Below are 15,477 nucleotides of genomic sequence, written 5' to 3'. Positions count from 1 at the left end.
GGGTAAATACTACTAGTAAAATTGTTGCTTTAAAATATTCAAAATTGGCCTCAAATTATTTCAATTTTCAACCTACATTCATAGCTACGTATTTCGGTATTTCCTAGTGACTCGTAACTCATAAGTCGCGAATCGCGAAAATAATTCATGTGTGCGTAAAAGCGATTCAAATTTCAAAGGCACAGTTAAACTATTTTCCTCGTATACCTTTCCGAACGGCAAGCTTGGCGATAAAACCGAACTACCTAGGTAGTTCGGTGTCAAATTGTTGCAACAGTTTATCAAGAATATTGTAAAGTTTGGCACTTCAATAGTCAGAACAGCTAATACTCAACTTGCGGGCTGCGGCCCACCGCGCCGGCACTTTATCACTTATCAGTTATCAGTAACACGCGTGGAATTTTGAAGCAAAATCGACGTGAAAGACGTGAAAATTTTTCGACTGAAAATAACCTTATAAATAAGCGTCTTAACGCTTATTTATAAGGTTATTTTTTTAACACTAAAAAAATTTTGTTTCCGGTCCGCGACACCAATACCATAACTAAATATTAATCTGTGCCAATACCAACACGTGTTCGTGGCCCATATAAAAAAAGGTTGAGTACCACTGGTCTAGAACTAACTTTGTGATAGTTATACAGACCAGCACACCAGAACTAAAAAGATTAGTCAGGTTTAAATCTGTTTCAATTTTAAAACTAGAAACTGAGTACCGCTTGGTACTACTAATATACTTATATTCTGTGGTACCGCCCACTTTATCTCTGATCTCATTTGAAACCAAATCGTACGATATTCGTCATTGCTTTGTAATACAAATATTGTGGTCCATACTGAGGTCATGATGACTCAATCGCTAACTGCAATGTGATCATTTATAGGTCATAGCCGGTAGCCTGGTGTAAACCGTTGATGTAAGCAGAGGATTTCGTTCATAAACGAGAGGTGTGTAAGTACGCCACGTACCTTCTTAACTTTTACTGAAAAACGTGGTCACATTTGAATTTCGCTGAAAAACATGGTCAGATTTAAATTTCGCTGAAAAACATGATCACTTTTAAAGTTTTAAATGTTTAATAAACGATTGGGCGACCATCGTGATTCGTGAAGCGTGGCGCTTTCAATAAATTGTCATATTAATATGGAATTAATGATTTCTTTAAGATTTATTGACATAATTCCTAATAGAAAAGGTAGTAATAAGTATACAGGTAATCGGTAGGTACCAATAGCCATAAGCCAGCTATAATTTATAAGGCGCTGATAGTGGACGTTGGACAACCTACTAACTTATAGGAAATCGCCCCATCATGATGATGATGATGAAAATAATAATATTATCAAGAGGCCCCGCACAATCATTAGTAATACAATCACGGATGCCATTGACAATTTGTGACGATTTTTATTGACCCACATACACTTAACCTCTACGTTCCTTCTAATTGAGACGATTTTTACTGGGACCAACTTTTGTTACTTACTAGGAAACCAATATTTTTTGTTACTGGGATTAATTTTAGTCAAGTACTTAATGATGGCATGAATTAGGTAGGTAGGTAGTAGGTAGGTAGGTAGGAATTAACCTAAAGAAACAGCTGAAGTTAGTAAGACAAATAAATTACGCAAATACTACTACTTTCATTTTCAAACGTAATATATTCGTATTGAATGGAAATACATATTACATAAGTATTAATATGTTAATTTGTCGATTAAATATGGATTAGATACTTTTAATAGGCTAAAATTACTTGAATGAAAAATTGGTTTAAAAATATATATTTTTAACACAATAAGTAGGTAATTGACGTATGTTAAGAACGCGCGTCAATTTCGCAAAAACAAACTTAAGTAAGTACTTACTTACTCAGCTGAAAATATTGAAAGGTCTTTTGTTTTTATGCCAAAAAAAATGCGAATATTATTTTACTAAGAACTGTGTCAAAACAAAGTGAGAAGTGCGTATGCATGAAGCTTCAAGCTACTCCATATTAGCTTCATGTGCGTATGCAACCTTTTTTTTCAGTCTTGCGTCAAAATTCTATCCTTCGAACCGTAGTTAACCCTAGCACATAACAGTATTATGACTTTGGCCGACTAGCCGATTAGTCGGTTGCAAAGAAGCCGACTAATCGGCCGACTAGTCGGTCTAACCGATAATGTTTCCGTAACGTACGCTTCGTTTACTGCTTTTCGAATTTCGGGGGTAAGTCGCATACGCAGCCTGCGAACGTGTCGGATCGTGTTTTGGTTATGTTCACGTCATAAATCATGATACAGTTATATTTTTACTATAGCTACATTATGTAAGTACATCATGTGCAACGTGCAATCTTGCTTTAATAATTAACTCATTTGTTAATACAAAATCCGAATCTTTTATAATTAAGTAGGTACATGTATTTTAAATAAGAATAGATTTTCGTTATAAATGTTCATTGAAATTCGAAGAAGATATTATGTCGTTATGTTTTGTATTTAAGATACAATTTTCATTAATATCTAAATGTAGGTAGGTAATATCGAATTTCTTTGCCAGCAAGTAATTTCAGAAACAATTCATTTAATTTCAACATAATCAAGGTTTTTCTTAAATGAAATTTTAATAATGGTTAAATAATAAAAAAAGCCGGATAGTCGGCGGTTTTTGCCAACTATTCGCCGACTACAAAAGTGGCCGGATAGTCAACTTTACCAACTAATATAATATATTCTGTGACTTTACCGACTAGTCGGCCGTCGGCGACTTGTCGGCACATCTCTACATATTTATTTTTCTTCACTTGCACTACAATAATTGCATAAAGTCCAAGGAATGAAAGAAAATCGGACAACACCACGTTCGCGTGACGCGTCTCATCAAAAACCGAAGTTCTTGAAAGGGATGGTCCAACTATGTTTCGAGTTTCGAGGCTTCCAGCGTTTCAGGGTAACTACCAACCTAAACTTAGGTAGGTACACGTAGTAAGGTACTAAGTAATCAGTACTTAGGCTCAAAGTTCGAAATCAGAGAGATAAAAATAAAAACAACGCACTTGTTATCCCGTTGTTTTTATTACAATGTTAAAATGAGCATTTTCCGGTCTTATCCATAAAATAGGTCACCCGATCACTAAGGATAAATTGTAAACAAACTGTTTTAATACTCATCCTGTCAATGACGCCATACCTATCGTATGATATTATTTTTTATCACATCCCACGGTGCGCTGCCGCGCCGCGCGTCGTCATTCGCCAGAATTTCCATACATCGAACACGTCACCTTACTCGTCAGCTGCAAAGATAACTTATCGATTTATAATAACGACGTAACGTTAACGAATTCCTATCGTTGTACTAGGTACTCGTGCGTGATTAATAGTAAATAATTTATGTTTATACCTACTCTTACTTGATAAGCGTATCCCTACCTGTAAGTAGGTAAGTAAGTAAGTAAGTAAGTAAGTATAAAAGTTTCCTTGTAAACAATAATTATTCGTAATCTTATTGGACATTCTAAATTAATTACTTAAGTAATTTTTATTGTAAGTATTAACTATTAAGTAAGTAATTTTTATTTTCAAGGATTATTCTAGAATCTAGATTTACGTTTAACTAAAGTTTTTAAATTAAGTAAGTAAGTTAGTAAGTAAATAAGATATCCAGGGCAAATAATGAGGTAGGTACTTACTTTACTTAAGAACTTACTTATTTTATGTAAGTACCCAAGAAATAATTAACTTCTTAAACATAAAACAACGCTTTTATGTCTTCCGATTATTCATTTTTTTTTATGTCTACAATTTTTTCGTTGTACAAACTACAAAGGTAAAAGTCACAAGCGCTCACATGGCGTTCACGTTTCCCGCCAATAGGAATGCGTTTCGTAAGTAACGCGATGTGACGTCACATCACGCCACCTTTTGTTAGTCAATCGCGCGACGCGCCTCTTGGAATTCCTATTGAAACGACCTCGGCGAAACAAATTATTTTCAGGCGCCAAACTCGATCGTAAAACATTGTAATTACATGAAACATTACACATAGACTGCGCCTTTTATTATTGTTAAAATAACACAGAAATGTGAAAGCATTTAAAGGAATTTAAGAAAATAAATTAAAATAATGAAATAAAGCCGCGTCGCGCCGGCCGCAGAATTAATTTATCCGACAGCTAGACCTGCAGACGGTGATCGCCGTAAAGCATGCTATTCACGAATCACTTTGAACTACTTTTGTTTTAGTTACTAATTATTTCGTCTTTAGTTAGGTATTAACCCTTAATTCGACTTTACTTTAAAGAATTGTAGCTCGTAAATTATTCCATATTTTAATGAGGTTTCTGTATTATATTATTTAAAAACTGATAGTTTTTATAAAAACATAATTTTGTATGTTTCAAGGTAAAATAATATAAAAAATAAAATAAAAAATAAAAATTCGTACTTTAGCTTAAAGACCAATAATTTTTCTTAATTTAGTTTATTTCTAAAAAAAATAATTAAATGTAATGTGCTCTGAATCAGAATAATTGCATAGTGGGCTATACGTACCATCGAGGAAATTGATTCCTAGGCAGTTGACAGACCAACGTCATTTGGTTGGATCATGTACATTGTACATTAATATTGTGTTCTATCGGCTCGGCTGGGTTTGACCGTTGACGTAACGCGAAAAAACTACGTAGGTATCTGTCTGTCTACTAGGGATTTTTTTCTGTATATCTTTAGATACTTACCAAAAGGTATATAATATAAACAAAAATATTATTATTATTCTCATTAAGGTTACGTGGGTTTTTGTAAACAATATTTAATGGACAGTCAACACTGCGTTGGCTAGTTATTGTCAACATCTATTTTTAGAAAGCAATAATTTTAGCTATTATTTATAATGTAACAATATTGATAAATATAAAAGATAATGTAAATATTTTTTTCTTGCATCATGCATAATACGCACATAATAACGGTGTTCTGTGTACGGCGTACCTCCAGTAGGTATCTACATAATAATATTATTATTTCTGAACTGCGTCATTCAGCTGCCAATAAATTGTCACTCAAGTTTATTGTTGACCAAAATTTGCGTGAATAGTAAGCTTTACGTACAACGTCACTGAATGGTCCGTGCACCGTTGGCAGAATCAAGAATGAACTCGCGGGCGGGGGGGCGACCACCGACCCGACCACGAGTTTCAGTTTCGAGCTGTCATTTCCACTTCCAGTCCTCGTCGGCAGTGCGCGTGTTGTTACTTGTTATTTTTGCGTTTCAATTTCGAAAGTGTAATGTTAATTTTGCTACGAGAGGATTTAAAAACTTGTTTTAACAATATCTACAGAGACCATTAAACCAGATGTGGAGGTGCCCAAAGCTACAAATGATACGATAAAGCCAGTAGTTACGGAAAAGGCTGTGCCCAGTGAGTATACTATTTAGCAAGACTACCCTGCATTTGGTGAATAGTGATACCGGCGGCTATCGAATCAATCAATCGAAAGAGAGTGATAAACAAGTTATTTCCTGATTTTAATCCGATGCCGCCGGTTTCGCCGTCTAATAAAATTGGGTTGAGTCATTCATCTTGTCCGATAACCGATAAGATTGTCATTAATTGACTATAAATTGGTGGTGGGCTGAAAATAACGTCATTTCTGCTTGTGGTCTCGTACTAACACGTCGTAGTGAGTTATCTGTGTGTCTTCAAATTAGGATTCGTTGATTCGCAGGACATTCCAATACATGTGACAATAGTGAACGCAAGGGAAATAAAAGGATTGTTTGTAACATATGGTGAATATACCGCGAGAAGGGCTCCGCCTTCTCCTGAAACTGCAGCACGCCGTGGCCAACACCAAGGACGTACCAGAAGAAGCTCCCGCGACCGACACCAACAGTCTTGAGCCAATGAAGGCTTACTGGGAAAGTGATAAGGAAAAGTTCGACGATAAGAACCAACCCTTCATAGACTTGTTCCTCAAAGATGAATCTCTAGACAGGATACCCGATGTAACTGAAAAGCCAACACACGAATCTGCATTTAACTTTGAATTGTTAAGGAATGTTTATTTACCTGAAAGCCTAAAAAACTATAATAAGGGTAAAGTATTATTTTTAATTTTTTATTTGCCAAGTTCACGCTTGGCTAGCGAAGACACACAGATTTAGCTGGGTGCATGCTGTGCTAACACATTGTTCCATATTTAAAAAAGTCTGTGGTTATGGTGTTCTAACCAGTGGTTTTCTAAAGACTGATTACAATAGGTCTGGCAAATTATATAGTGACTGATAAATATCTGCACGGTTTTCATTAAAAACCTTGGATTGTTCAAAGCAATCATTTTATCATTTGCAGTAACATTAGCAGTTATCATAATGACTATGTACAACAAAATTGTTAATAAGTTTATTTATAACCATTGAATTACTCTCATTTGAGTTATTTAGTAATCTTGTTTTTATCTGGATAAGTATTTGTAAACATTGTAATTATGAAAAATGCTCTGATATTTTATGCCAGGTGTAGTAAAAATATTATATATAAATGCAGAAAGGCTAGAAGATATTTTAGTTAACTTTGGCACATACGCCAGTCTTTAAATAGAAGTCAGTTACGACAAGGTGTTACAACACAACTGTCATGGACATGAGAATCACTCATAATTACAACATGGACATGGTTATAGACAGCTAAAGTTATAGACAATTTAAGTTATAGACAGTTTTAATTTAGCGTTAAAAACTTATTTAGCACTATATTGTGAAGTAACAACAATAATAATTATGCACTATGTTTTAAAAGGTGACTTGTGCTTTCTAACATTGCTTGGTGATGGTCATGTAAATAATCTTTATTAATTAAGACTTATTGTATACTAATATATTTTAGTACAGCATAACTATGTTTCTAATGGTTTTTGGCAATCACTGTTTTTGTTAGTCTTTTTTAAAAAATCTAGAACTATTAGAAAAGTAGTTTCGTTGTAATAAGATGTGTGTGACTAAAAAACTAGCATAATAAGTAATTAAATTACTCTTATTCAATAGCATAATTAATTCTTGCTGACTTGCAAAAAAGATATATACCATAATTTCTGAATTTTTTGTTTGACATAGTCAAACTATGTATTATGATTTAGGTATGACATATTTAGGCTAAGGTTTAACAAAGTGTGCAAAGAGAACTCCTAATTTTTGTTCTGAATATTTATATCATTATAATTAAACAGGAACTCATTTTCTTGTACATAAAATACCTATACATGACAATAAAAGTAAATGAAAATAAATCCCAAAATTCCCATAATATTATCAAAGAGAGTAAACCTTATTAACAAATAATTTATTTTTCTTCAGGTGTACCAGAATCTACCAAGCCAGGAACAGGAATCTCAAGCAATGGCCAGAATGCCAGCGTTGTGGCTGGTATCGTGGTAGCCGTTGTCTCCGGAATCATCATTCTTGCTGCTTTGGTAATTATTTTTATTAATTATTTAAAAAAAAATATACATATTTGGGCTTAAGAAGATAGATATATAAACACTTTATTGCTCACATAAAAAATGGGTATACAATCAGACTTAACGTACTTAAAACTAAGACATTAATGTGGGCAAGGGCGGCCTTATCGCTCTAAGCGAATTAAGAATATAATTATTGGCAACATATTGGTAATATGAAGATTATTTTCGATTATCATTTTCTTTTTATATATATATTATTATATCATAATTTACGACTACATTATCGATTATACATGGTAATCCCCCTAATGTCAGTAGGTAGAGATTAAGCGGAAAATGCTTCGATTTCCTGTCAAAAATTGAAACATAAAACATACATGCACAATTTTATATAAACAGGCTGTATAATATTATGTTCTACTGAGCAAAGCAACCATTCAAATTATGGTAATAAATAGTTGTTGAGGAAAATTCCATTGCATTTAAGTACCATAATATTATGCATTTTTGGCTACTTAATTGTTATGTTAATAAAACAAAATTAATTTATTGACAACAAAAATTTAATTTTTTTGAATTTTTATTTAAAAATACATTTTATGAATCATACCGGCAAGAATATTATTATGAGTGTGACGTCCATTGGAAGCAAAGCAATCATCTTCAAAAAAACAAACACTTTACTAACATTACTTTAATTTGTTTTTGCGCGGAAGGAAACACTATTAGGGTGAACATGATTAGTGATTGGACAGTACTAGTCATTGGACAGAGCACAAAAAACATAAGTACTTATAATTAAGTACCTATTGAGGTTGCTTTAAAAACTACCTATTTTCTTTAAAATCAGGCGTTTTACTACTTTAAAAACAAGCAGTTTTTAAAGCAACCTTTATAAATATTGTGTTTTTGTGCTTTGTCCAATAACTGGTATATTCCAAAGGTGATTGGAATGTACTAAACTATGTTTTCAATAGAAAAATACATACGTTGGCTAAAAACAAAATAATTGGCCAAGTGCGAGTCGGACTCGCGCACGATGGGTTCCGTACGTTACAGACCAAAATTAGGCCAAAAATTGTGTTTTTTGTATGGGATTTTAATTTTAATTTTAATATTATTATTAAATAATCAAATACACATACAACTAAGGACTTTGTTAAAATTCAAGTACCTACTTGTTGCCATTATTGATATACTTAGAGCAAAAAATAAAGTTTGTTGTATGTTTGTTGTAAGTTTATATTTAAGGGGGGCTGCCCCCCTTAAATATAAATTTTATTTTGTTTTTAGTATTTGTTGTTATTGCGGCAACAGATATACATAAATCTGTGAAAATTTCAACTCTAGCTATTACCGTTCTTGAGTTACAGCCTGGAGACACACAGACAGACAGACGGACAGACAACGAAGTCTTAGTAATAGGGTCACGTTTTTACCCTTTGGGTACGGAACCCTAAAAAATATTAAAAAAATATATCACTGTAACATAGACTGTAACGAGAAAAAAAAAACGATATTTTTACTATCCATTACTCTGTAAATAGCTCTGGCAAAGACCAAAGTGTGTCATCTAATTATTGCTAATTCCTAACTAATATTTGTTTAGTTGCTATTCAAAATAAAGATTAGATAAACGTTCGCTTCCGCTGCTAAAAATATTAGCTTAGCTGGGAATTGTGTGACACAGGATAGTTTAAATCTGTGTTTGTCGCTGTTGTTTTGTTGTTGTTGTTTATAGTTATCTTATAAAGTTGGAGGTATATCTCTCAAATTAATTATTTACTTAGTTTAAATAATACATTATTTTTTTATCTGTCTTGACTCATGAGTCATGACTCATGAGACACCTGCATGGAGACAATTATTCATTCAAAGACAATATACATTATTTTTTCTGGATTTGGGTCCGTCAAAAATGTCACTTCTTAAAAAGGTTTCGCCAACAAAAAAGTTTGAGAATCACTGATGTACGGTGTACCCATGTTTCCCGCTATTAGTATTACTAAATGCGTTATAGCATTCTGGGAATTTGAGTTGTGTTTGTGTAATATTATCAGCGGTGTTTTGTTTCGTTGTTGCTGCCTGTGGTTAGGGTCTTGTTACATTCATTGTATCCTTTTATTTCAATCGATACCAGTAATTTAGTACATTAGTCAATTTCTTAGTACTTTAGTGTTTGTCTTTTTGTAAAGTTCTACACTTTAATTTTAATTTTTGCGTTTTAAGTTCATAATATGTGATTAGAACGTTAAGTAATTATGACTTTCTATAAGTCATCACTCATCATCATTATTTCTGGTCCCAGAGCACCTAAAATTTAGTAAACCTACTTACTCCGTAGTGCACGTAGAATTTGTGACTCCAAACTAAATTGTCCCTTTTATTTTCACGAAATAGAAACGAGTTAGGGCCGAACACATATACACGATACGACGTAGTGTCGTACCACGATGCGGCGTTGTTTCACGATGTGACGTCGCGTCGTGGGAATCTACGAGCATCGTAAAAAAACTTGTAAAAAACTACGACGCGACATCGTAACGTGCCACGATACACGGCACGACGTCGCGTCGTAGAAACTCACGATGCGCCATCTTTGAATTTTGAAGAACAATTGTGGCACTGACACAGGAATGAGTTTCTACGACGCGACGTCGTGCTGTAAATCGTGGCACGTTACGATGTCGCGCCGTAGTTTTTTACGATGCTCGTAAGATTCCCAAGAGTAAAAACGGGACCCTATTACTGAGACTTCGATGTCTGTCCGTCTGTCTCCAGGCTGTAACTCAAGAACCGCTATAGCTAGAGTTCTGAAATTTTCATAGATTATGTACTTATATCTGTTGCCGCTATAACAACAAATACTAAAAACAAAATAAAATTAATATTTAAGGGTGTTTTTTGTATGGGCGCCCGCCCATACAAAAAACACAATTTTTGGTCTAGTTTTGCTCTATAATAATTATACGGAACCCTTCGTGCGCGAGTCCAACTCGCAATTGGCCGATTATTTGCATAAGTGGAAGCTTTAGGGCCGGAAAATTTATTTGAAAATAAAAACTGCATTTTATTATTAACCAGATATATTAGCCACGCGATGAAGTAGATAACTTACAAGGTTTGTTCCAATTATAAAGGAAAAAAATAGTAAACGTCCGTATGTTACAAAATGTTAGTTATTGTGTCCTTTAACTCACGTTTTCAATTCTAGTCACAATCAGACCTGTAGTTACATGGCCTTAAACAGTTGTGTAGTCTGATTAGAAACCCTGTCATACCAAAGTGGACCAAAGTTGCGATGACGAACGCTTCCGGGTACCAAAGTTTAAGTGGGTAGTTTAAAATTGACAGTGACAATTACTATTCAATTGATTTTGATGTAAAAGTGAAGTAACAAGTTTAACACCATAGCAAACTCCATCCAACTCCCGCTCATAGATAATGTAATGTAGAATATATATCAGACTACTTACATTGTAAACAAAGATCAGAATCTAGCATAATATAATAATAATAGCTCACACACCGGTTTCGGTGACGATGGCCGATTTCATTGAAACCAGGCCACGCAGGAGTAATTTTATAGTGCAAAAGTGTGAGCGCAGTACACGAGAGAGAGCACTCTCTATTCCTTTACTCTCATTACCCAGTGGGATGGAAGACCGACACGACCGGCGAGAGATCAGGCGCAGGACCGACTTTTTACATGCCCACCCGACGCATGGATCATCTTACTTGTCTAACCAAACTTGGAAATAACATTTTTCTAACGCGGGAATCGAACCCACGACCTCCGAGTCAAGAGCCGCGCTCTATACCAATTACCACTAGACCACGGAGGCGTTGGCTGAAGCTATGGTATCAGTTTAAATGACACTTTACCGCGCAATAAAAATAACCTATGAATTTAGCGGCTCAAATTTTTTTGTTTACATACTTTAGATCAAAATGAATTAAAGAGTGTGTTTCTAAAGGACCTCACTAAACGATCATTCTAGAACCAATTTCGTGCATACGTTAACCCTAGCGACAGAAGGACACTAAATTGACATCGATAACGATCACAATTGACATCAATTCACGTCATTACCCTTGTTACAGATCGCGGTTGTTATGTACCGCCACTACGTGCACAGGAACGTCACTTCCATGAACTTCGACAACCCTGTCTACCGCAAAACCACTGAGAACCAGTTCGCCCTGGAGCAGAATGGCTATGCACCGGGCAGCAAACTATACCCCAGCACCGTGGGAGAGGAGGTAAGAGCGCTGACGGCTATGGAATGCACCCTCAACATACAGAACAGTCTTAGATAAGTCAGCAACGAAACGGGGTTTTAAATGCACAACCCTATTTGTGCCGGGTTTTCGAAATTCAAATTATTTTTTTATATAAAAATCGAATAAAATTTGTTTGCGCTGGCAATGACGACAAGGTCATAAGTACATTTTCACAAAAAATTCAAATGTACTTTTTATGTTAGATACTTATTAGTTATTACAATAATTTTACATTTTGTTCCTTTAATTTACTTATTTAAATTATTATTATGCTAATGTCGGATAGTGCCAAAGTTACGTTTATTATTATTTTAATCAGCTTCAAATAATTTTATAAAAAATATACAAACCCCGATAATGCCAAAATTATGTGTAAATAAGGAGTAAAATAGTAAATTTAAGTCGAAAGACGTTTTGAAATTGATGTATTTAGACTATTTAGGATTGTTGTAAGTTATAGAAAATATTTTCTCTAGCTGTAAGTGATGTGCCAAACATTTTTACCGCATCAGTATTAAAAAATAGTTGCCAAATGTTATATAGATGTAATTTTGTAAATAACACTATGGAATATAACGTTGTTATTTAATTTGCATAGTTATATGTGATAATTACATTGTCGATTGTTTTTTCACGCACATACGAGGGCATTTTATGGTGAGTAACGCAACTATTAGAGTTGTACCGAAAACACGGCTGATATGGTAAAAAAATAACTTTGTTGATGTTCGTATAATAGATCCGGTTTTTTGTTAAGCAGCTGATTACTATAAAAAGAAAACTTGAATAAGGTTGTATGACAAATATTACGCACGTGTAGTTGTGATTTTCTTTGTGTAAATTTTTCCAAATAAAGTAATTACTTTTATTTATCAATGTCTTAACAAAATAATAATATAATGTTTGAATTATTTAAAGTAAATTGTAAAATAATCTTAAATTGCTTACATAATCACAATTATTATTTATGAGTTAGCGCACAATCGTATGTTTACGTTATATTAAATAATCATTGAAATAAATTACAACAAGCTAAACAGATTTTACACTTCAGCCTTCTATCACATATTATGTATGTGATACAAGACTTCAGCTGATGTAAATACATAAGTTTGGCAAAATTAAAATTTTAAATATGCAAATTTACACTTACTATGTTTTGGCATAGCAAGGTTTTTGGTACTTGTAAAAATTCACTACAAGAAAAAAAAAATATTTACCGTGTCCCTGCCCTCCTTTTTCTTTCTTTATTTTCAACTATATTCATCTTTTTTTTCTTTTCCAGGCCCAAGAACCGCTCAACACACCCGGTACAAATGACTTTGTATAGTGCTCGAGCCGGGAGTAAATATGTTAGTATGGCGTTAAATGTGAAAAGAAAAAGACGGACCATGTGATACAAGTGAACCAGTGCAAACTGTTAGTGCTATGAACATTTCAAGGGATCTCAAAATGTCGAATACGGAATACATCTTGCTTGTTATTAGTATCACATTAGTGTATCCGGTTTTTTAGTCTGTGATATATATCACATGCTGGACTGGGTTTGTATTGCGAGAAATTTTCCATATACCCATATTGTTTTTCGCTCTTTTGTGGGCTTATAAACAAATCTATTAATCTTAAATTATAATATTTTATAATGTATCTTTGAATAAATACTATTGTAAGAAATAACAAGAACAAACTAGGTTTTAGTTCTGGCAACACATTCAAATCTTCTGAAAATAAATGACATGCGACTCGCAATATAAACCTCATAGCTTTAAAATTGTCATTGTTTATAATATAAAATTTTATATTCCACTTTTAATTTAGAAATAGAACGCTTTTGTAATATAAAATGTCTATTTAATGAAGCTCATATCAATTACGTACTTATTAATGTATACAATATACTCCGAAATGAAATTAATGTAAAATAATTTTGAGCTGTTTAACCTAAATATTTTAATAGAATTATTAATTTATTAAAATTGTGAATGTTTTATAAACTAATGCGTTTTGTATTAGATATAGGCTTGTCTACAAAGCTGTGCCAATTTTAGATTATGATCGCCAAATTGTATATTATATGCTCAAAGGGAATTTTTTGTAAGGACTCACTTCACATTGCCATAGTGTATTTTGGTACCAATAAGTATAATTTGGTGCTTTACGGTCTAACTACAAACGATTGAAATGCCAGTTGATTAGAGAAAAATTCAGTACAAAATTTTCTCAAAACAACTGTTCAACAGATGTTTCGTTTTTTGTGGTAAGACAGTGAATGTATGTTCAAAATTAAACTTTATGTTAAAAGTACCAATACAAAGTAATCATCAGAATAAAATATGTCTTATGATTGATTTTAACTTTACTCAATTCACTAAAGAAATAATTTTTACTTTGGCTTTTTTATATCTGGCAATGGTTTTTGTTTTCTATCTGTGGCAATGTTATTTGAGTCCAACACACGTATAGCAGGGGTTCAGGAATTGGTGTGGTCAGTAAAATATTTATTTACATGTTAGACATGATTCCTATTATGGTCATTTTGTAAGTAGTTATCAGCGCTTGATGCGCCTTTTATTCTTGTAGACTTAAAGCATGTTCTTTGACAGCTTATAAGCTGTCAGTGCAAATTAGAAAAAATGCTTTTTTAATTTTAAATTACCTATGACATTTTTTTTTATTTTCCTTGATGTCTGGTTTATTTGAATTGTATTTTATTTGCCGATATATATATTTTTTGTTGTTTTGTACACTTATGTTCTGTATGTGCATATTAGGATTTTTTGTGGAAACATGTATTATTTTAACAAAATCCTGCCAAATCCTAAATTAATGTAATGTAATTACAATACTTAATGCACTTTTCATATGATACACCTAGCTCAATAAGTGTGGTCACTAAATTGTGTAAATATTATCAGTAAAATATTATGAACAAATATTTTCTTTTATTTTCTAAACCTTACAATTTTGTTTTACAATCAATTGTTTGGATGTCAAAAAGGCCGCCTGACCAGCTTTACGTTAAAAGCAAATCTACTATTTGCCCCTAGATGACGCTTTATGAAATACAAAATACCTCAAGAAAATTAAATAATTATATACTACGGAACCCCTTATAAGCAGAGCTCGACAAGGTTTAAAGTTAAGTTAGCCTTAACTATAACCATAACTGTAACTATAACCACGCCTCTGGTGCAACCCACCCTTAGTACACAAAATGACAGATGAAAGTACCGAGAGTACAAACTGCAGGAGATTTCGGTGATGCGGCCTAAACATTAAATTACACTACCCTCAATTGATTTTTATTCGCGTAACTATAGTACACAAAATGTCAGATAAAAGTACCAGGAGAGCATAAGTTCAAGAGATTGAAGGTGATGAGGAATTAACATTTAATACTCTTTTCTTCTTCATAGTAGTCAGCTGGCATTGAAAAAAAGAATAAAAAAATTGGAACAGATATTGTATTGCTCTATTAAATTTGTTTTTTCGGATCCACCGATAAATGTTTGCCATCAAAGGTTTTCCGTAATATATAATCATAGTAATACAACTTAATATTTAACACAATGAATAGTACAATTGTCAATTACTTACATCATGATCTTTTATGGCAAAATCGCTTATGTTTTATTTTACTATTTTTACAAATATTGCACATTTTATAAAGTTTGTATGGGTACATTTACACAGCATACACTAGTAAAACATTTTATATTTTAGAAATGATTTGTAACAAATCAT

General features: G+C 33.2%; 1 protein-coding gene across 12 annotated transcripts in view; it reads left to right on the top strand.

Moving 5' to 3' along the window:
• LOC121730503 (very low-density lipoprotein receptor) overlaps positions 1 to 13,458 on the top strand; it is a 326,868-nt gene extending 313,410 nt beyond the window's left edge. For 6 of the 12 annotated variants that reach the window (XM_042119567.1, XM_042119568.1, XM_042119564.1 and 3 more), the window contains 4 exons: positions 5,328 to 5,408; positions 7,343 to 7,458; positions 11,554 to 11,712; positions 13,019 to 13,458. In XM_042119567.1, the coding sequence (XP_041975501.1) occupies positions 5,328 to 5,408; positions 7,343 to 7,458; positions 11,554 to 11,712; positions 13,019 to 13,063 (401 nt within the window). In that variant the 3' untranslated portion in view covers positions 13,064 to 13,458. Of the gene's footprint in view, positions 1 to 5,327; positions 5,409 to 5,715; positions 5,920 to 7,342; positions 7,459 to 11,553; positions 11,884 to 13,018 lie in introns of those variants that run through there. The other 6 variants (XM_042119572.1, XM_042119573.1, XM_042119566.1 and 3 more) reach the window with 4 other exon arrangements.
• The last annotated feature ends 2,019 nt before the right edge of the window (positions 13,459 to 15,477 follow it).

Source organism: Aricia agestis, chromosome 9, assembly GCF_905147365.1.
Source record: "Aricia agestis chromosome 9, ilAriAges1.1, whole genome shotgun sequence".
Classification (NCBI taxonomy): Eukaryota; Metazoa; Arthropoda; class Insecta; order Lepidoptera; family Lycaenidae; genus Aricia; species Aricia agestis.
This window is presented reverse-complemented; position numbering and strand designations above follow the sequence as displayed.